At 36.2% G+C, this 22,001-nt stretch overlaps 1 protein-coding gene across 2 annotated transcripts in view; it reads right to left on the reverse strand.

Moving 5' to 3' along the window:
- Positions 1–2,639: 2,639 nt before the first annotated feature.
- Mtmr7 (myotubularin related protein 7) overlaps positions 2,640–22,001 on the reverse strand; it is an 88,852-nt gene continuing 69,490 nt past the window's right edge. The window contains exons 8-14 of one of the 2 annotated variants that reach the window (XM_015486059.2): positions 17,457–17,566; positions 15,989–16,114; positions 14,126–14,175; positions 9,293–9,493; positions 7,909–8,049; positions 6,664–6,790; positions 2,640–3,046 (exon numbers count right to left, since the gene is read on the reverse strand). In XM_015486059.2, coding sequence (XP_015341545.1) covers positions 2,681–3,046; positions 6,664–6,790; positions 7,909–8,049; positions 9,293–9,493; positions 14,126–14,175; positions 15,989–16,114; positions 17,457–17,566 — 1,121 coding nt within the window. In that variant the 3' untranslated portion in view covers positions 2,640–2,680. Of the gene's footprint in view, positions 3,266–6,663; positions 6,791–7,908; positions 8,050–9,292; positions 9,494–14,125; positions 14,176–15,988; positions 16,115–17,456; positions 17,567–22,001 lie in introns of both variants that reach the window. The other variant, XM_048791821.1, reaches the window with a different exon arrangement.

Consider the following 22,001-nt stretch of genomic DNA (forward strand, 5'->3'; position numbering starts at 1 on the left):
TTTTCTAATGTTTTGGCTATATTTCTTTGTAAAAAATGATTATAGACATACATGCCAAAGTAAATATTCTGATTTTACTTTACTATGTAATAGAAGACTAGATGGAAATCAAAATTGTAGAGGAAAGCTTAGGAGTTTCAATAGACTATCTAGGACAGAGGTTTGTTATGGATAAAGCTTTAAAGGTTAATATCTCAAAAGAGAAGAAATTCTAAATCAATGAGATATATACTACTAAAGATAACAATTTTAAAGTTGAAAGAAATTTCTAGGAATAAACAGACTAGAGAATTTTTATTGGGATAGAGGTTGTTGGACAAATAAGGTTTAATCATAATCTATATATGATTATATTGAAAGACAGCTCCGATTTATGTACTCTTGAATAAATATTTCTCCTTTGTTTTCCTTAACTTCCTTTATTCTATAAAATAGTTCAATTATTGGTTTGCTTAATCATGATCAAAATTCTTATCTATTTCATATCAAATTTACCTTAATATCACTGAATAACAAATCACTTGAGCACTATTATTAATTAGGAAGTAACAGGCCCATGTCAGTTGCATATCGGTTTATTCTTTTCACTTTAAACCACTGCCCTAAATAATAAAACACTTCCTGATTGCAGTTTGATTTAAAATAAAAGGCTCTCTAAAAGCACAATAAATGTTTAATAAGCAATAAATATAAACTTTTATATAGAGTTCAGTGTTAGTTACTTATAAAACAGACTAAATGAACATAATGTTTTATAAAAAGATTGAGGGAACTAAAAAGTTTATGGCTCTGATGGAAGATGTCACATTATAAAATTAAAATTTAATATATCAAATAGAATATTTGCTTTCCCAAGTAAATGCATAGTCCTTTTTGGTATAGATACTGTTTCTTTTCTTTTTTAAAAAAAAGTATTGCTTTTTTTAGCCTTACACTACCAACTGGAAGAAATTAAAGTCATATCCTCAGTTTTAGGCAACAAAGTTTCTAGAAGTAGACAACTACAAGAATGGTATGAAGTGAGTTATATACATTATAAAAATGTAAAAGCTATTGACCCTATATCCTAAGTATTTCTTAGCAGGGTATTCTCTGTTATATATGTTTTTTTATTATAGAAAATGAATGACCTTTCCTTGTATTTAATTTGGAAACTACTCAGCAGAAAATACTCAGATTTTGTATTCTAAAACAATTGTACTTGCTTTTTTTTAACATTAAAAGAGCATTTTATATTACTGTCTTTAGTATATTAAAATAACTTCTATTTTTAAATATGCATACAATTAACAATTATACTGTATAATTTGATTTATGTATATTACTATGCCCCAAATCTTTCATACTAGAGATTTCAGCAATATCACTTGCCTTTTTTCTTTTCCTTGCTCCCATTTTAGCAAAATGTAATATATTCTCCAATAAAAATTCACATATTTAAAATGTTTATATAAGTGATAAAATTAATCCTTCTACATTCTAGAATGTACTAATATTTCAAAGCCATACATTGTGAATACTCTTTCTTTCTATTCAAACATGATAACTTTTCTCTAGTAGGTTCCTTCAAATCAAAAGTTCAGGTTACCTAGTAAAGTCCTGTGTTTCAGTAATAAGACAGGAGAATGGTTCTGTTTCACATGTGCCTTTTACCAAAACAAAAAATTTTCAGAATATTTAGCAGTCATTGTTCATGAGATGTTACTAATGTTAATTAAACTAGATTCACCAGTCACATAATTTCTAGAATGATAGATGGTGTAACTCATTCCCCCTGTTTAATAGGCATGACAGCCAAATTCTCTAGTTCTTAATTGGGATTTGCTCTTATTGATATTTTACCCTACTAACTTTTACAGTGTTAAACTTCAGGAATCAAGCTGGTTGATAGTTGGCTCAAACAATCTTTGTAGTCTAGTCTCTGGAACAGTAACGAAAGGTTGTTATTAAGAAAGCAAATATGATTTGAATTCATATGTAAGAGCCATAGAGTGAATGTTGCTTCTATTTTATTAGGTATTAGACCCATCTTAGACAAAAAGTAAGTTATAAGTTTTATTATTTTTTTAAATGATGAGAAACAGAAGAGATTCCAGAAAGGGCAACAAAATTATTATTAACAATTCTAAATATATTATCTAAGGAAAAGTTAAAGTGATTATTATACCTGAAAGATAAGTTTAAACAATTTCAAAGCTCCTTATATCTCATCAACGTGCCCTATTTTTTAGAAATAATGGTAATAGGGTCAGAAGATAGAAAACACAAACTGTGCATCTGGAAGTGAAATAAGAGACATTCAAGATCATAACAGGTTTAAGGGAAGAGAGTCAGGGGGCTTTGTGAGGAGATGCATGCTATGACAAGGAAGATTTATACTGGTAACCTCAAGTGATGATAGAATAATTGTTTTGCAGTGAATACAATTTTCATAGTCTAGAATGAGTTTCAAAATGATGAATAATTTTCCTTATATTGATGAAAGAAGTGGCTACTTCCTGTTCTTAAACATCTAAATACACTAAGAGTTGGTCATTTTTTTCCATTTTCATATCTACATTTTACAATTCTCGATGACATGTCCCATTTCCTAAATCATTTTTATTCAGAATTGCACCATGCCCTTTTTTTTGGAAGTGTTTCTTGTGTGTCCTTCACTTTGGAACTCCAAAGGGAAACTTCAGGCAGTGAGAAACACAGCTTCATCAGAATCCCGGTCCTTACCACTGTCTTCGCTTGGTGCACGCTCACCACCACTTGGAGACCGACAACTTAAATCCTCCACCCCAGACTCTTGATCACTGTTCACTGACAAGTCTGGATCTGAGCTTTTCAGATTGTCTTGGGTTAGAATCAGAGCAGAATCTTCATCACCCTGTGAAGGGCTTCTGGATGGAAATGATTTCATATTCCCACTGTAATCCTGGGGAGTGTTGGCTGTGCTGTTGTCTGTGGTAGAAAACCCTGAGTGTTTGCTGGGTTCACTTTGCTTGTTACTCTTCACTGTAGTGTGACTTAACTGGACCTTCTGAATTTTTTCCAGCCTCTGAAGAAGAAATAACAATTTCAGGGAAAAATTTTCCTTCTCCTTTTATACATGCATCCCTTTAGTTTGCCTTCCAGCTGGGTATAATGTTAAGAATATGGGACTCGAATGGATGAGGATTCAAACCTAGGCTTTTTGGCCATGAACAAAATGAATTCTGTGAGGCTTGTTTTCTTCATCTCTAGTGTGAGGATGATAATAACTGCCGTGACAGGTTTTCTATAAATGGAAACAGTATAACACAGATAACGTACCTGCTAATCAATAGTCTCCCTCTTTTCTATGCCTGTTTGGTTCCCATGAACTCAGAATGTTTTTTTTTAAAGTCAGGAATGAGTTGTTTATCTAATTTTATTGAGATATAATTCACTTATAAAATTCACCCTCAATGTATGCAATTCAGTGGCTTTTAGTAAATTTACAAGGTTGTACAACCATCCCTACTTAATTCTACATCATTTTCATCACCCCTCCCCTACCTCAAAAAAAAAACTCCAACCAATCATACTCATTAGCAGTCAGCACCCATTCCCCTTCTCTACATCCTGTGGCAACTGCTAGATAGCTTTCTATCTCCAAATTTGCCTAGTTTGGATATTTCATATCAATGGATAATACACTATATGCCCTTTTGCATCTGGCTTCTTTCACTTAGCTTCTGTTCTCAAGGAGCATCCATATGATAGCATGTATCGGGATTTTATTGCTTTTTATTTTGAATTACATTCCATGACATGAATATGCCATATTTTGTGTCTCCATTCATCGGGTTATGGACATTTGGGCTATTCAAAATATATTTTACCAGATTATATCCTGTAATGTCAGCAGGGGAGGTATTATAAGATCGAGTATCTCATATTCCTTCAAAACCACTCATATGAGGTATTAGTGAAAAAGCACTGTGTTGGGCAATATGAGGAACAGAAATAAATCTAGATCCAGCTGTGGAGAACTTGAAGTGTTTAACTGAGGCAGTGTTCATGTAGGGATTTGGAAGAGTCAAATTTAAGAGGGATGGGGGTGGTGTCATGCAGGTGAGCTTCAGGGAGAAAAGTGCATTTTAACAGAACTCTGAAAGGATTAAATCTGGACATTCTGGTAGCATTCCTGTTAGAAGGAACAGTGAGAAGAAAAACACACAGGTAAGGAGGTGTCAATAATGAGCAAGAAGCAGAAAATGTTCAATTTTAGCAAAGGGAACAGTGGAGAATAAGGTTGAAAAGTTGGATTAGACTGAATTATAGGAAAATTTCAAATGCCAGACTAAGAAACTTTTCCTGTCATATAAGGAAATAATAATCAAAATTTTTAAATAAAGGCACTTTAAAATATTCTAAATAAATATTTTTTAAAATTGTTTAACAATTGTTCAACAAAATGAATACTGGAAAAGATTAATAAAATCCTAAGATTTTCATAAAGCTTGTATGTCTTTAGGAAGTGTAAATTTAACTGGCCCAATGATGACTCAAATAAAAAAAAAAAAAAGATCTACCATGGCTCTAGAATTCTAAAACTCCAACCTGCGGCTCATTTCACTCTCTTCATTTATTCTTTGATTCGATTCACATCACCTGTGGCACTAAAGATACTGAAATTTCTAGGCTTAGTGCCCAGGCATCAGGATTTCCTGGGAGGTGGTGATCTTGCTGCACAAACAAGGCTTAAAAACTACTTCTCAATAAGGTAAAACATGATGATATAAGACAGAATTCATCATACAGATACAGCAATGTTTTTTTGGACTCTGGCAGATTTCTAGAGTACCATTTATACCTGGTCTTAAAAGTTCCCCAAACCAATGGTTTAACCTGTGAATCTGTTTTACCTGTCCAGCTTAAGCACTTAAATTTGCAACCCAACTTAAGATCATCCATGATATTTATATCTCAAAAAGGGATATTTTCTAGAATATCATGAAAACAGGAGTCAGCCTCACCATCTACCTCTAAATGACCACCGCTATTGTTGAGAACCCTGAATCATAAAGCACCATTTCCCCAGGGCATCATTCTCAGTGGGGACCTGCAGGTGAGTATCCACTGGGCCAAGGAGCAGAATTCAATTTCAATTTGTGATATTTTGCTGAACTTTCTTTAGATACTGACCAATCGGAAAAGCTATGTTCTCTTCTAGCCACGTTATTGCTCTATGAGGATAAAGAAGAACCTTAACTATTGACAATTTCCAACCCTCCTAATACTTTTTCCTCACTACATATGATCTTAAAGTTTTCATCATATTTAAATTATTGAACCTCAATTCAAAATTCAGGTCCCAAACAAGAGGAACTTACTGCCAATTCCTGAACAAATGAATAGTATGGTGGTGACGTGTTTTAAGAAAACAACTGAAGCAGAACAAAGCAAAAATCCAAGTGGGTTTGGTGATCAACTAAACTTAACTAATATCACTGGAAACAAAGTTATCCAATTAGGAAAAGCATTTAAGTATATTATAACCTCCCTGGCCCAAATGGGGAAGTAACAGAAGCCCAAAGTAGTCAATTTCAATTATTTTATCTTTTATATACTAACATAATGTCATTTTTTAATTCTTAAAAGTGAAGACACAGGACACAAGTATGGTGGTGCACACTTGTAATCCTAGTGACTCAGAAGGCTGAGGCAGGATGATTGCAAGTTCAAAAGACAGTTTCAGCAGTTTAGCAAGGTCCTAAGCAACTTAGTGAGAACCTGTCTCGAAAAATAACAAGAGCTGTGGATGTGACTCAGTAGATGAGTGCTACTGGGCTCAATTCCCCAGTAGCAAAAAAAAAGAAAAGAAAAAAAGAAGTGAAGTAGTAGATTTTTACTACAAATAAAATGTCTAATTTTACTCCTTTTTCAACCTTTTTTCATGCTTTCTCCAGAAAGAATTTTAGTACTAGTATTTACTAGTAACAACAACAAAATGTGTGTGTGTGTGTGTGTGTGTAAATAGCCAAATAGTTCAGCACACTATGGAAATGACCATGAGCCAGATTTGTGATATGCATTAAATTCCTACGTATGGACATCAGTCATCTGGGTGCTCACCTGAGTGAGACTGTATCATCCAATGATTATAAATAAAAAATGGGCACTGCTAATTTTATATATGGGCTTTTAGAGACTTTCATGGGGCCACATTCTGAAAGAAATAAGCACATGTCAGGAGCCGCCCTGTACAGGAGCTTTGTACACACCTTAAGTCCTGAGTAAAGAGGTACTGGACTGGTATTGCACCCATTGCAATACAGGTGGACTTTACCTCTGCTTGGATAAGAAAGGTGCAGTTCAGGGAGTGGGTGTTACCAGATGGTTGTACCAAACTCACCTGTTTGTTGTAATCCTTCCCTTGTTGTAATCCTTGCCCTTTTTTGGATGGAGTGTTCCATGGATTAGTTCCCTCCATTAATAAAACCCCAGTTCGAGGCGTGCTCCCCTCCTCTTTCTTGCCTGCCTTGCCCCCGTTGTGGGAGCTGTAGCTGATGAGCAGTCACTGAGCCCCCAAAAAAGGTACTTTCTGTGTCTGTGTCTTTATTTAGTCAGCCCAAATTCACTTGGAGTGACTCTGATTTAGTCACATGTACCTGCAAGTACACAATATAGATTATAGCAAGTGTGTCTTACTTCTTCTAGGGCCTCCAGTTCTTCCTCCAGCTGCTGGGATTCCTCCTTCACGGCCATAAGGTAATCTGTAACGGACTGTCGGGGCTGCATCCCCTTTTCAAAACGGTTATACATTCCACTCCAAAACCTAGGAGGAAAGAGCTTTACAGTACCACCAAACCACAATCTGAAAACTCACATTCTCAAATCTTACAAGCTATTTTTAATATTACAGTTCCACAGTCTAAATAATAACCAAACACAAATTACAAGTTCAAAAAAGCCGCTCGCAATAATTTCATGTTGATGGTTTTTGGGGGGAGCCCATAAACTTTTGAAGAAAGTTAAGTTCATGAAGTGTCTACTTATATATGATACTGAATTAGGAGGCATATAATAAATATATTTTTATAATAGATTGAAGTAACACATGTTACCACATTTTTGTTTTGGTTTAATAAAATCGCTGTTTTGAACTTCAAAATTAGTGAACATATAGAGAGTCTTTCAGCTACAAAAGGAGGCTTTTAAACTTGAAGCTTTTTTTTTTAAGTATAATAGAATTAACATTCTGCTCATTCTGCTCTAAAAGTCTGGGGAAATAATGATATTAAAATAAATGAGAATAAAACCATCTTGAGGAATAAAATCTTGGCGGGTGGGGGGGGGGGGGAACCCAGTAAGTATTTGTTGGGAGTGAGTAGGGAAAAGGAATGTGGTTTCTCATATTCTGTGCACTGGCCTTTTGGCTGACCTCTGAGTCATTTCATCACGTAAGACTAGAGAAGAAGCCAAAGGATAACATACAACATGCTTGGTCTCCCATCCCAATACATAAAATCTTAAAATAATCTATTTCCACAAGAGAAATAAGCTGGGACTTGATTCAGCAGAGATAAAACCATGTGATAATTTGATAAATGTGTCATTCTAATTTAGCCTAAAAGATACTTGGTTTTCTTTTTTCTCTTCCTCTCTCTCTTCCCCTCCTCCCTTTCACTTTCACATGGAAATATAAGTTTCTATGTATTTCTAAGATACCGTTATTATAAAACATCAACTTCTGAAGAGAATTTCACATTTAGAGGGATGAGAGGGAGGAGACACGGCCAAAAATACAGTCAGTTATTCAAGCATCTTCTGAAGGATTGTGTATACAAAAAAGCCTTGAAACCCATTGTCTCAGACACTTTGGCCTCTGAAAGTTAAACAGTGCCAGAATCCAGTTTCACTCCATAGTTTGAAGATTGCTAAAGGTTTACATACTTGTACATGGAATTGCATGGAGCTGCAGGGAGGTGAAGGCATCCCTGGTTCTGACTGTGATCCGCTCTAAACAGAGGATTCAGGTAGTCAGCCCGATTCTTCAACAGATGAGCCCATAAAGAGTATGTTCTTTCTTGAATACTGTTTAAAAAAAAAAAAAAGTCGAAAATGACTGATCTTGGTTCTTAAGAATAGTAAATGTATAATATAACAGGTGGAAAGGAACTAAGCACTGTGATCTGAACAACAGTCCTTGTTCTACAGAAGGGAAATTTAAAATCTTTTTTGGTGGTTTCTTGATATAGTAGAATAGCACTATAATAATCTCAACTCCTCCCCTACTATCTGCATTAGCCTGGACAGGATATTTAATTCTTGTTAAGTTAAAAAAAAAAAAAACTGCTTATATAGTTTTTTGTCCAAATATTCATTGAACATTTATTATTTGCCAGGCTGTTTTCAAAGGGCTTCCCGTGTTTTCTCTCTTTTGACCCTCACTGAATTCCTGTAAGATATATCCATTCTCTGGAAGAGACACTAAAGAAATGGAGAGATTAAGTAGTTCCTATGGCTAGTGAATGTAAAAGCCAGAATTAAAATCCAAGCAGATACCATTAGAACTTGAGAGTCTGGTGCAACAAGCCACGAATTATGTGGGAAAACAGGTGAGCCTATAGGATGCGCTCTGCTTCTTCTAAATCATCCCCCATCAGGAATACTTAAAGTTCCTTGGACAAAATAAACCAGTATCCACTTGAAAAAGTATTTTTGTATAACTTAGATGGCATAAAGCCTATTTTACTTAAACTGTTTATTTCTAAAATTAAATTTGATCATGTATATACCATAGTTAAAATCATTTTATTCTATGAAAATCTCAAAAATATTCTCTTATTTGCACTTCCTAAATCACCTTCTTGTTATTAAGTTTCTGACTTTATAATGTACTTGGAAGTCCATATTTTATCTACTTTTACCCTTGGATGATGCAGTGCACTTTTAATCTAAATTAACAGTGCCTTGAGTTTAAAATTTGTTTTCCCTGTTATATTTGCAGTTTTTATTCTAACCATATGTCCACTCAAGATATCTAACTTTTAATTGCAAAAATTATTTTCTTTGACTCCAGAATTATTTTCAAGACCCCCCAACCTGTCTGGGTATATCAGGCAGAAACTGGGGGAAAAAGTACAACTGTACAGATCTCTGTCAGTTGATTACATTTTTGCCACTTTGAAATGACGCCAGAAACAAGAAAAGAACTTGAATCTGTCAGTATAGATATGTGCACTAAATGACATAGTGTCCAAAATTATAAAAGTCCACCTGAAAATTCTATGTTGCCCAAAGCTTGAGATAAAAGTTAAAACTCCAAAACACTTACTTGAGTTCCCGTCTCTCCTTTTGACTGTTGCATAGGAAGTTTCCAAACTGGCAAGAATAAATGTGATGTTGAATGTGAATCAGAAACCTCTCATTGAACTCAAAGGCACAGGGAAATTGTTCCATTAATTGCCAGACACACTCAATGAACTGGTCAATTACTGGGGAGATTTCTTTTGGGTCACCATCTAGATTGCCATATCTATAAAACAAAGTAGAAGATATGTTATAAGGTAAGTTTTTTTAATTAGAAGGCTATAAATTCATAAACTATCATAAAGGCAACACTAGTTCCTAAAAAAATCTTATAAACTCAGTATAAGAGGTAGAAAAATTAACCTTTAAATTCCAATTTCAAGAACTTCGTAATGGTGGTATAAAGAAGAGAACATGTTCATGTTATAGTTACAAAAGAAAGTGTTAAAGTAGAAGAGTTGGGGCTGGGGATGTGACTCAAGCGGTAGCGTGCTCGCCTGGCATGTGTGCAGCCCAGGTTCGATCCTCAGCACCACATACAAATAAAGATGTTGTATCCGCTGAAAACTAAAAAATAAATATTAAAATTCATTCTCTCTCTCTCTCAAATAAAATAAAGTAGAATAGTCCCAGAGATTAAATTCAAGGAAACTTTCCATGAAAAATTAGCAGTTTTTATTTCAAACTTTAAAAGTACAACAAAACTTTTGAAATAAATCTTCTACTTTATTAATGGCTAATGGGAGAATTAGAAGCAATTTCTAAGCAACTTCTGGGTTTTTCACTCTTGCATTGTTTGCTGGGAAGAAATAAGGAAGAAAGACAATTTGAAAAAAAAATAATGGTTTCCTAGGATATTCTCATTTCTAGAGTAAAAACAAAACACTCATTTTTATATGACCACAGATTCCACAGAAAACTTTTTTTAGGATAATATAAAATATTTTATCTTGAAATAGCAAGCAATATTTTTGAAATGACAAGTGAATGTACACTACATACTGCTCTTCTATAAACAACTTTAAATAAAATCTAAAGTCAAATAGAATCTAATCAATAAATTTTGTGTTATTTGTTGGAAATTTACATTTTCCCAAATAGTTAGACATTTTCTTTTGCTTTCTTGATTAACTGAGCATTTCTCTAATTATACATGGATTATCAATTTTCAGGTTAATATAATATTAAAACTCTTTGTCTTTTGAAGATAATGTAATTTTAAAACCTTCTGTGTTCTTGAGATAAAATATCATCTGGTAATACATATTTGTTCTGTGTAAGTAATATGTTTATGTTCTGGGCAGAACACAGTAAGTCAATAGAGAAAGAAGAATGCGGTCATTTGTATTCTTTAATATCCCCCAAACTGTATGTTAAGACTTGCTCCTCAGGGTGGTTCTATTGAGAGGTTGTGAAGCCTTTAAGAAGTGGGGTCTTTAGGTCAGTGGAGGTGTGCTCTCAAAGGACAAAGTGGGACCCAGGCCTCCTCTTCTTCTACTCTTTTTTTCTTTATTAAATTATTTATTAATTCTAATTTGTTACACATGATGGCAGAATGCAATTCATTTCATATTACACTATAGAGCACAATTTTTCAAGTCACTGGTTGTACACAAAGTATTTTCACAACATTCATGTTTTCATACATGTACTTAGGATAATGATTTCTAACTCATTCCACCATCATTCCTATCCCCTTACCCCCTCCATTCCCCTCCATTCCCCTCCCTCCCCTTTGCCCTAACTAAAGTTCTTCATTCCTCCCATGCTCCGCCACCCCATAGCCATTATGAGTAAGCATCCTCATATCAAAGAAAACATTTGCCTTTGGTTTTTTGGGATTGTCTTACTTCACTTAGCATATTATATTCTCCAACTCCATCCATTTAACTGCAAATTCCATGATTTTATTCTCATTTAATGCTGAGTAATGTTCCATTGTGTATATGTACCAAAGTTTCCCTATCCATGCATCTACTGAAGGGCATCTGGGTTGGTTCCACAATTTAGGTATTGTGAATTCTGCTGCTATAAACGTTGATGTGGCTGTGTCGTTGCAGTGCTGTTTTTAAGTCCTTTGGGTATAAACTGTGGAGTGGGATAGCTGGGTCAAATGGTTGTTCTAGTGTTTGGGGGAATCTCCATACTGCTTTCCAGATTGGCTACACCAATTTGCAGTCCCACCAGCAATGTATGAATGTGCCCTTTTCCCACATCCTCACCAACACTTGTTGTTGTTTGTATTCTTAATAGCTGCCATTCCGACTGGAGTGAGGTGAAATCTTAGTTTTGATTTGCATTTCTCTAATTGTTAGAGATGTTGAACATTTTTTCGTATATTTGTTGATTGATTGCATATCCTCTTCTGAGAAGTGTCTGTTCAATTCCTTGGCCATTTATTGATTGGGTTATTTGTCTTTTGGATGTTTAGCTTTTTGAGTTCTTTATATACCCTAGAGATTAGTGCTGTATCTGATGTGCAAGTGGTAAAACTTTGCTCCCAAGCTGTAGGCTCTCTTATTTACCTCACTGATTGTTTCTTTTGCTGAGAAGAAGCTTTTTAGTTTGAATCCATCCCATTTATTGACTCTTGGTTTTTTAATTCTTGTGCTATAGATGTCTTATTAAGGAAGTTGGGGCCTAGTCCAACATGATGGAGGTTTGGGCCTACTTTTTCTTCCATTAGGTGCAAGGTCTCTGGTTTAATTCCTAGATCCTTGATCCACTTTGAGTTGAGTTTTGTGCATGGTGAGAAATAGAGATTTAATTTCATATTGTTACATATGGACTTCCAGTTTTCCCAGCACCATTTGTTGAAGAGGCTATCTTTTCTCTGATGTATGTCTTTGATGCCTTTGCCTAATAAAACTGTAGTTATATGGATTAGTCTCTGTATCCTCTATTCTTACCATTGGTCTATAGGTCTATTTTGGTACCAATACTATGCTGTTTTTGTTACTATTGCTCTGTAGTATAGGTCTGGAACAGCAAATGCCACCAGCTTCACTCTTCTTGCTAAGGATTGCTTTGCCTATTCTGGGTCTCTTATTTTTCCAGATGAATTTTATTATTGCTTTTTTTATTTCTATGAGGAATGACATTGGGATTTTGATTGGGCTTGCATTGAATCTGTACAGTGCTTTGGTAGTATGGTCATTTTGACTATATAGTCACATTTGACTATATAGTTCTGCCTGTCCAAGAACAAGGTAGATCTTTCCATCTTCTAAAGTCTTCTTTAATTTCTTTCTTTGGTGTGCTATAGTTTTCATTGTAGAAGTCTTTCACCTCTTTCGTTAAGTTTATTCCCAAGTATTTTTTTTAAGCTATTGTAAATAGAGTGGTTTTCCTAGTTTCTCTTTCTGAGGATTTGTCACTGATGTACAGAAATGTCTTCAAAGGCATCAACAAATTTCTAGAGGTATATAATATGCCCAAACTAAATCAGGATTAGATATACACAATTTAAACAGATCCATTTGAAGCAAGGAAATAAAGGACACCATCAGAAGCCTACCAACCAAGAAAAGCCCAGGACTGGATGGATACATAGCTAAGTTCTACAAGACCTTTAAAGAACTGTCACCAATACTTTTCAAACTATTTCATGAAATAGAAAAAGAGGGAACAATTCCAAATACATTCTATGAGGCCAATGTCACCCTGATTCCAAAACCAGACAAAACACATCAAAGAAAGAAAACTTCAGACCAATATCTCTGATGAATACAGGTGTAAAAATTCTCAATAAAATTCTGGCAAATTCAATAAAAAATATATCAAAAAGATAATGCACCATGATCAAGTAGGGTTCATCCCAGGGATGCAAGGTTGGTTCAACATATGGAAATCAATAAATGTAACTCATCACATTAATAGACTCAAAGATAAAAATCATATGATCATCTCAATAGATGCAGAGAAAGCATTTGACAAAATACAGTATCCCTTCATGTTCAAAATGCTAGTAAAACTAGGGATATCAGGAACATACCTCAACATTGTAAAGGCTATCTATGCTAAGCCTCAGGCCAACATCATTCTAAATGGAGAAAAATTGAAAGCATTCCTTCTAAAATCTGGAACAAGACATCTTCTTTCACCACTTCTATTTAACATAGTTCTAGAAACTCTAGCCAGAGCAATCAGACGAAAGAAATTACGGGGATATAGATAGGAAAAGAAGAACTCAAATTATCACTATTTAAAGATGATATGATTCTGTACCAAGAAGACCCAAAACATTCCCCATCCCATATATGGGAAACCAAGGTCAGAGAGGACAGATGCCCAAAGTCAGACAGTAAATGCCACAGCTTGCATTTGGAGTTGCATCTGTCTGGCTCCAATGCCTGGGCCACTGTCCCACATGATCTCTCCAGAGATATCTGGGAGAAACTTCGATGTGATGTGAATGCTTCAGGAACAATCCAATCTGATTGCCACTGTGAAAAAGCAGGGAAACTGTTCCCCGGGCATCTCACAACTTGCAGCCTAAAGTGAATGTCAGCACTTCCAAAATGGAATAATTCAGTAAATCCAGTGTGCATGGAAGGAGGGAGAGTTGATCCTTCCTGGGTCAATGAATGACCAAGTGTCATATGTCTCTTCTGGAACAATTTAACTTTACTGAGTTCTGCCCAACTAATACCAAGTGCAGTTAGAGTTTGAGAATTTCCTCTCAAACTATGATGCAAAATGTACAACATAATTTAAACTTTCCAAATGGGATACACAAATAGTAGTAAAAATCCTTTCAAAATCAAGCTATTTTTCCCCTGGACACTGCACTGAAAACTTCAGAAACAGTGTTTTTATCCTAAACATTCAAAGCAACAGATTTTAAAATATTTCTTACCTGTGATTAAACTTATGGCCAAAGGAAATCCAGTCCTTTTCTATTAATACCTACACAAGAAAGAATATAAGTATCATGGAGAGAAGCAAATGAAGGAAAATAAGAGACCATAACCAACAATACTGAAAGATTCAGAGACATCTGGTTCAGAAATCACTATCCTCAGATAACCAGAAAATAAGTAAGAAATGACAATATCCACCAATGCATGTGGGAAGGGCAAAATTGAAGGTCATGCACAGGAAAAATAAATGAGAACTGAAGTTAAAAAAAGAAAACACCATAACACCATCCACTCAATGCTTCCTCCCTGCTGGACACTGCTGTGCTTCCCATGTGACACCTCACCTCATTGTAGGATAGGTGTTATTATACCTGTCATTTTACAGCAACAGAGAGTGAAGCAGAGAGAGATTTAATATTCACCTGCTATAGGAAGCAGAGGACACCACTTTACACCACAGGTCTCTCTGCTCTAAACCCCATCTTTTAACCAATACATGATACTGCCTCTTTGAATAATTAAAAATATCAAACTTTCAATAAGAAACAGTTAGAAATGCTTTCCAGTGTTCTTTCCTATACATGAGAAAAATTCTAAAATGAGTTTATGAGTATATTAGAAGCTTTAGCCCTGCTTTGGAATTAGGGTTACCATAAGTTCACAGACTGAAGTAGTCTGGATTTAAAAAATGTTAACTATATGGAATAGTCCTATTAATATCACCAGTGCTCTAAAATGAACATTAGTTTCCCCCAAAAAAAGTGTATGGACCAGTTGAAATCTGTCCTTGTTAACTCAGAAGGGCATTTCAATTGTGCTATAAATTTAATGTGGCACAATCAGGAAGAGAGTCAGTGGAAGAAAAGGAAGGTATGTGGAAGAAAGATTCATGGCAGGGTGTGACTGGGAACCCAGTTTCCAAAAGTAAACGAGGGAATCTAGCCCTCCTAACCTCAGCCCAGGAGAGGGGTCTAAAGCAGGAATGTCACCCTCAAATCAATCCTGTCACAGATAATTCAAGTTCTTAGGCGCATCCTGATAAAATGAAAGGGAAAGCTCAGGGAGGAAGCTGGCCTCTTCTCTCAAGTCCTCAGGGTGTCAGCTGATAGCACTTGGGAAAGAGATTAGTAGTAATGATATTCCAATAGGGCTCCTCTCAGCATCTATCCCCAGAATGGCATTCTCTATCCAATCACTGTTGAAGAGGAAGGAACTAGTTAATGGCCCAGTCACTAGAAAGCCCCTGCAGTCATTTTAGGGAAATCTCACTATTCAATCAAAACTTCACTACCCCAGGCAACTGTAGTCAGAAGCAATGTATCACATCTTGATGTATACCCAAAAAGGATCAACCTCTAGGAGAGAATATACTCATAATTGCATCAAAGAACACAAAAACCCTAAAAACAGTGAATATTCTCATCTAAGTTGTGAGGATTACTTAGAAACCTGGAAGTGACAGAAGTTTTTCCTTCTAGAGACGATTAGCATGAACAATATAGAAAATGTTTTCCCTGATATTTTTCCCCCAAAGTATTTTGTTACACACATTATCCCAAACTTGAAGTATTTATGAGCAAATTTTTATAAAGCTTATTATTTTTCCCACTACTGAATGTCTTTTATATTTGTCCCCATTCATATTCAGTAGCATTGATCTGAAGTGGTTTCAATATCCCAGAAATGTACCTCTTTACTCCAAGCCTACTTCACTTTTTCTCCTTTAATTAACCTTGCTGATCTACTAAGAGAAAAAATAATGCTGATGAGAAAAAAAATGTTGCCAAAAGTTTCTTAAAAAGAAGTCCACTGTGGTCAAGGCACTGCCTTTCCAGGGAAGGCCCAGCAGCCACACTCACCATGAAGCCCTTCAGAGTCCGGTAGTGTGGATCCAGCAGGAGGCTGGCCACCGAGCACACTTGAGCAGTCCTGTCCCAGCCATCAGAGCAGTGGACAAGCACACTTGCCCCTTCCTCTGAAACTGCCTAGAAGATACCAATCAGCAGAGTCACACAGAATGACGATAGAAGGAAACATCTCTCATCAGAACTAGGTTTAACTTCTATACTTAGAGAAAGATATAGACAAAACAGAACAAAACCTGTTCATTCTTTTATTTGGCATTTATGCCCTGCCTTCCTAGGGCAGAACCAAGGAGTGGCCCAGTGAGTGCTAGCAGCTAAGCTTTTCCTGCCCTTTCCATTACATCCAGAAGCCCTCACTCAAGTCACCTCAAATTTAGCACAGATATGAAATAAAAGTATTTTTCTGTGCAAACATACCTTTCTGACATCTCTTGTCCACCCTCCACCCTCTCCTGCCCTCCCATTTCCATGTGAAGTCTTATTGAAATCCTGGAATAACTACTGGCCCCAACCTTTTCCAAAAAGGAAAAGGCACAAAATTTTAAATTTTAAAATCACAAAATTAAAGATAAAAGGGTAAGAGTGAAGTAATGGATATTTTAGGGAAAGAAGGCGAAAACAAAGCTAAAAATTGTACCAGAATTATCTGCTAAGGAAGATTTTTCTATTCACTACACACATAACTTCTAGCTGAAAGTATCCTGGCAAGAAATGTAAATTGGTAAAGATATCATTATAAGCATCTATCACTACCTGAAATTTATTTTTATTTTTTTACTCCTGCTTTTGGTCTCCCACATCAGAATGTCAGTTGTGAGGGATGAGAGACGTGATCTGGCTTAGCCGGCACTGCATCCATAGCACCTAGAATAGTACCAGGCACTAAATAAATATTTGTTGAGTAAATGATTATCTAATAAAGGGGAGCAGACCATGTCATCAGAAAAGATGATTCTCTTAAGTGTAAATCTAAGAGGAACTTATTTTTAGAAACACTGAACAACACAATAGAATACATTCAAAAACAGTGAAAGTTGCCACAATATTCTTCCCATGGCAAAGTGGAATCCACCTGCCAGTTTGAGGGACATAACTTCTGCTTATGTCACGTCTAAGAAAAATAATATATTCAATGGAAGCCTTAAGGCCCTATCACTGAAATGACTCACATTTGGTTGTACTGTCCTGCAGAAAATTCTTTGTTCCACCAGAACTAAGCCTAATGGAAGAGAGAATATTTTGGAAATAGTCTACTTGACCACTGAAATATCAACTAAGCACTGTACTCTTGCAAAATTCCATGTTCAGAAGGCAAACCTTATGGAGGTCTGCAAAGCCAGCCATCTACTCAGGACAGCAGAGTGAAGTACAGGGGAGCCCATGGAGAGGAGACAGGTCACCTTTCTGATGTCAGCATGGTTGCTAGTCTACCCCTTAATTTGTTTTCTCTGCAATCACATACCTTTGCAATGAAGATTCCTGCATCCATGATTGCCTTGATGTGCCTTAACCAGCCAGAGTTCTCCAGCCCCCACAGGAAATCACTCATAGAGGGAGATTTGAGTTCACATACTGCAAAATGAATCAAGATATAAAAGTGAAATTAAGGCAATCTCTCTTTTATGTATGATCATATTTTACAGGTAGTTTATTAATAATTTGTTTGTTGTAGTAGATATTCTCTGGACAACCTGAATCAAAAGTTTAGTTTACTAAACTTGGTTCCATTGAACCATTTCAGGTAAGGTTTTTCTACTTGCATTGGCCATGATGGATGCTGCATTTGTTTACCAGAAACATATCTGTAAGGTTAAACCCAATTAATGAAAATCATTGAATGTTAGTATAGTAAGGTTCAGCAGAGACCATCTACTTACCTTTCCAGTAAAGATATTAAAAATGAGGGGGGCTGGAGTTGTGGCTTAGCGGTATAGAGCGCTCACCTAGCTGGGTTGGATCCTCAGCACCACATAAACATAAATAAATAAATAAAGATACTGTGTCCAACTACAACTAAAAAATATTTTTTAAAAATTGAAAGATATTAAAAATGGGTACCTAAGGAGTACGTGGATCAAGACTACTAGGGAGGAAAAAACATAAAACTAACTCTAGTACTTATCCAATTAGAACTCAACCTCTTCAGTTTGAGACTATTACAAAAATATAAAATGGAACTATCCCAAAAGTCTTCATAAAATGACCAGATTCCTGTTCTCAACAATGCAATGGGAGTTAAGCCTGTGAACTTAAAAATGAGATCTGTGCCTCTGATCCACTCCAGTGCAGCAGGCCAGACACTTTCCCTTTGATTGAAATAAACCCAGTGTCCAAATGATAACTATATTGTATACACATAGATATCTGAGGTAGGTGTGTAAACACTCCTATAACATCACCAACAAGAAACTTTCATCTCAAGAACTCCTCTTTAATAGAAGGTATGAAAAAACTTTAAAACTAGTGTTCTGACTATATATCACAAATTCTGCATTTCAATGTTTATAAGAATTATGCCCAGAAAGCCCATTTTAAGGAGTTTTATAATACAAACCATGAAAATTAAACAATGATCCATAGTTTTGTTGTGGTGTTTTTTTTGTTTGTTTGTTTGTTTTGTACTTTGCAGTGAAATAAACATAGGCGAGGAGAGGGAGCCCTATTTCCTACTCAGCTCCGTCAGTAATTAGCTATGTTGTCTTGTACATGTCATTTAACTCTTTGGGCCTCAGTTTCTTCATTTTTAAAATAGGGAAGATATAGTAAATTAAATTCTTCCATCCCTAAACTCCCAGATTCGACTCATTAATTCTTTGAAAGCACTGTGTATATGGAGCACGTGGCAATGATTAATGACAAATATTTAACTTATTTGTTAAATAAGTTAACAAATAAGCCCCTTTTCCAAAGATAGTTATATGTTAGCCCTGCCCCTAAATATGCTAGATCACAGGGGATTCACTCTGATTTTGTACAACCAAAGAGTCACACAGAAAAGCAAAAGTGGTTAAATTCTGAGTCACAGAGACAGCAATGATGAAAGAAATAATACAGAGATTCCCAGCAAAAAGCCCTATTTTAGAAAGCCATATGAGGACCAAGATTCCAAAATTTTGGACCAAGATTCCAAAATCTTTCCAAAAGCCTGACCTGCTGGAAGCACCTAATAACCAATGGCAGAGGGTGTGGGGTAGTGGGTGTTTGATGTCTCTCTCTAGCAGTACTCTGGTTGGGAGCACTGTCATTCTGCTAGGTTACAGTGTTGTCCCCTTCCAGCTCCAGGCCCAACACCACAGGCCGGAAGACACTATCATTACCTGGCAAAGTACACAAAGGGTACTCTACTGAAGCCCAGGGGAGAATACACACAGCCATTCACAGAAGCTATAGTTCCAAGTCAACCCTGAGGTCCTGGGTATTTAGCAGTGTTTTCAAGCTTACAATTTTCCTCGTTTTATGAGGAAATATTTATGAGATATTAAAATTTGTATGAGCTTTAAATATTACACATGTGGACAATGAACTATTACTGAGCAATAAAAAGAAATGAACTATTATAACATGAAAAGACATGGAAGAAACTCAAATGGATATTACTAAATGAAAGAGGCCAACTTGAAAATGCTACATCCTTTAGCCTCCCAACTATGACCTTCGAAAGAGGCAAAACACTGGAGACAGGGGCTGGGGCTGGACTCAGTGGTGGAGCACTTGCCTCACACACGTGAAGCACTGGGTTCGATCCTCAGCACCACATATAAATAAATAAGTAAAATAAAGATACTGTGTCCATCTATAACTTAAAAAAAAGAACAAACAAACAAAAAAACCCAACAACCTCTGGAGACAGTCAAAAGATCAGTGGTTGCCAGAGGCTAGGTTGGAGACACAGATGACTAGCTGGGGCACAAGAATTTTTAGTGCAGTGAACTCTGTATGATACTGTAACAGTGGATACATGCCATTAAGTATTTATCCAAACCCACAGGATGTAGAATAAGAGTGAGCCCTAATGTAAACTGTGGTGATGATGTGTCAATGTACGTTCATCCATTGTTACAAATGTACCATTCTGATGGGGCCAATTGATAACCATGAAGGGGGGCGGAGTCTGTGGGGGTTGGGGATATATGGGAAATCTCTGTACCTATTGCTCAGTTTTGCTAAGAACCTAAAACTGCTCTAAAACATCTGTTTAATAAATAACGTAATAGATACTAGATTGGCTATAATTGTTTCAAATCTCTATTAAAAAGGTAGAAAATGCTACCAAAAAATGTCCCATGTTCCCATGCATCTTGCTTCCTTCCTTTGCAGTCTGTTAATATTCCCAAACACATTTCTGTCCTTTCACTATATGTACATGCTAGCTGTGTGAGCTTGGACAGTATTTAGGCTTTCTAGGCCTTAGATTTCTTAGTTGTAAAATGGAGATAAACAAAAGCCCCTTTTCCAAAGATAGTTATATATGTTAGCCCTTATTACTATTATTATCCCCAAATAATACCGCTTATATAGATAGATAGATATGCATTAAAATTTGCATAATTATAACCTTTTGCAACTTGATGTTTTTTTCATTATTTCATTGAGCTATTCACATCAATAAATATCATTCATTTTAGTAACTGCACAGTATTCCACTTGATGAATATATCTTATTTATCTGTTCCCCTACTGTTAACAATTATTTCTTTCCTCTATTCTAATATTTACAAACAGCACAGTAAAATATCGTTGTATAATCTCCTTGTGGAAAATCTCCCTATAAATGTATTTCCATAACTGAAATGGAATGGGCCATAGGGTCAGTGCATCTTCATCAGTACCAAGTATTGCCAAATTGCTTTAGAAAGGGGTTGCATTCATTTGCATTCTCACCAGGAAGGTGGGAGAGTTCTTTCTCAAAATTGTGGCTACCACTTGGCACTATGACATTTTTTAGTTTTACCAAGTTTTATTTCTTTAAGGTTATTAATGCCAGTTTTATTGTTTTCTTCTTATTCTACTCTCTGGATTGAATCTGTTTCTTTATTTTTCCTCCTAAATTCTTTTTGTTTGCTTGCTTAGTAGATTGCCTTGTGTGTGCATGGTCTCTTATCAATGATATTGTGCTTGCTTTGCTCAATTTTCTGGTAATCTCAGTTCATTCCCACATGAGAGTGGAGCACAAAAGAGCTGGCTGGAGTGCCGTGTACATGGCAGGCTTTCTTAGCTGCTAGCTTAGCTGTGGGAGATTTGGCCAGTCTCACCACAGATGGCAGGATCTGGAAGACCTTCTCTTGAAATGGCTGGAGGTCCCAGGGAGGGTCTCCATACACCTGCATGAGTCAATAAGACTGGATGACAATGTCCTAAGAATGGAATTGGGGCAGGGAACCACAGGTCTCTTCTTCCCTTTGTAGACATTCACTTAACCCATCCTTTTTTGTCCTGGTATTCCTTTCCCAGGTCCGCCAGCTTTGGGTGGGTTCCTGATCCCAGAAGCGTTCTAGAGGGTCAGTCTTTCCAGGAAATTCATCACCATCTTCTCCTGTGCAGGTGTGGGAAGAGGATTCACTGGCAGTGCAGGGGACAGAGAGGCTGGGACTTAACAACTGCTTCTGGCTGCCAACACTCAGCCAGTCCTCATTTGAGATACAGATCCTGAACAGCTGCAGTTCCATCTGGCTTGCTTTTTCTCACCTTCCAACCATGAATTCCAGCTTTTTTCTCATCTTTTCTGTCACTTATCACTCATCTATTATCCAGGTTTCATATTAGTGTCACTGTCACCTCCTCTTCCATTCTCTCATCTTTTTGTAGTTTTCACACACACACACACACACACACACACACACACCTCTTTTTTTTTTTTTTTAACCACTTTGTTATCCTTTTAGTGGGGAGTAAGAAGTGGGTAAATACAGGTTGTGCTCAAATGAACAGAAACAACAGACCTAACTTTGGGCCAGAGCAGGGCAGGAGATTCCCCACTAGAAACTGAAGTGTTAAAAAAAAAAAAATG

Source organism: Marmota marmota, unplaced genomic scaffold (genome assembly GCF_001458135.2).
Source record: "Marmota marmota marmota unplaced genomic scaffold, marMar, whole genome shotgun sequence".
Classification (NCBI taxonomy): Eukaryota; Metazoa; Chordata; class Mammalia; order Rodentia; family Sciuridae; genus Marmota; species Marmota marmota.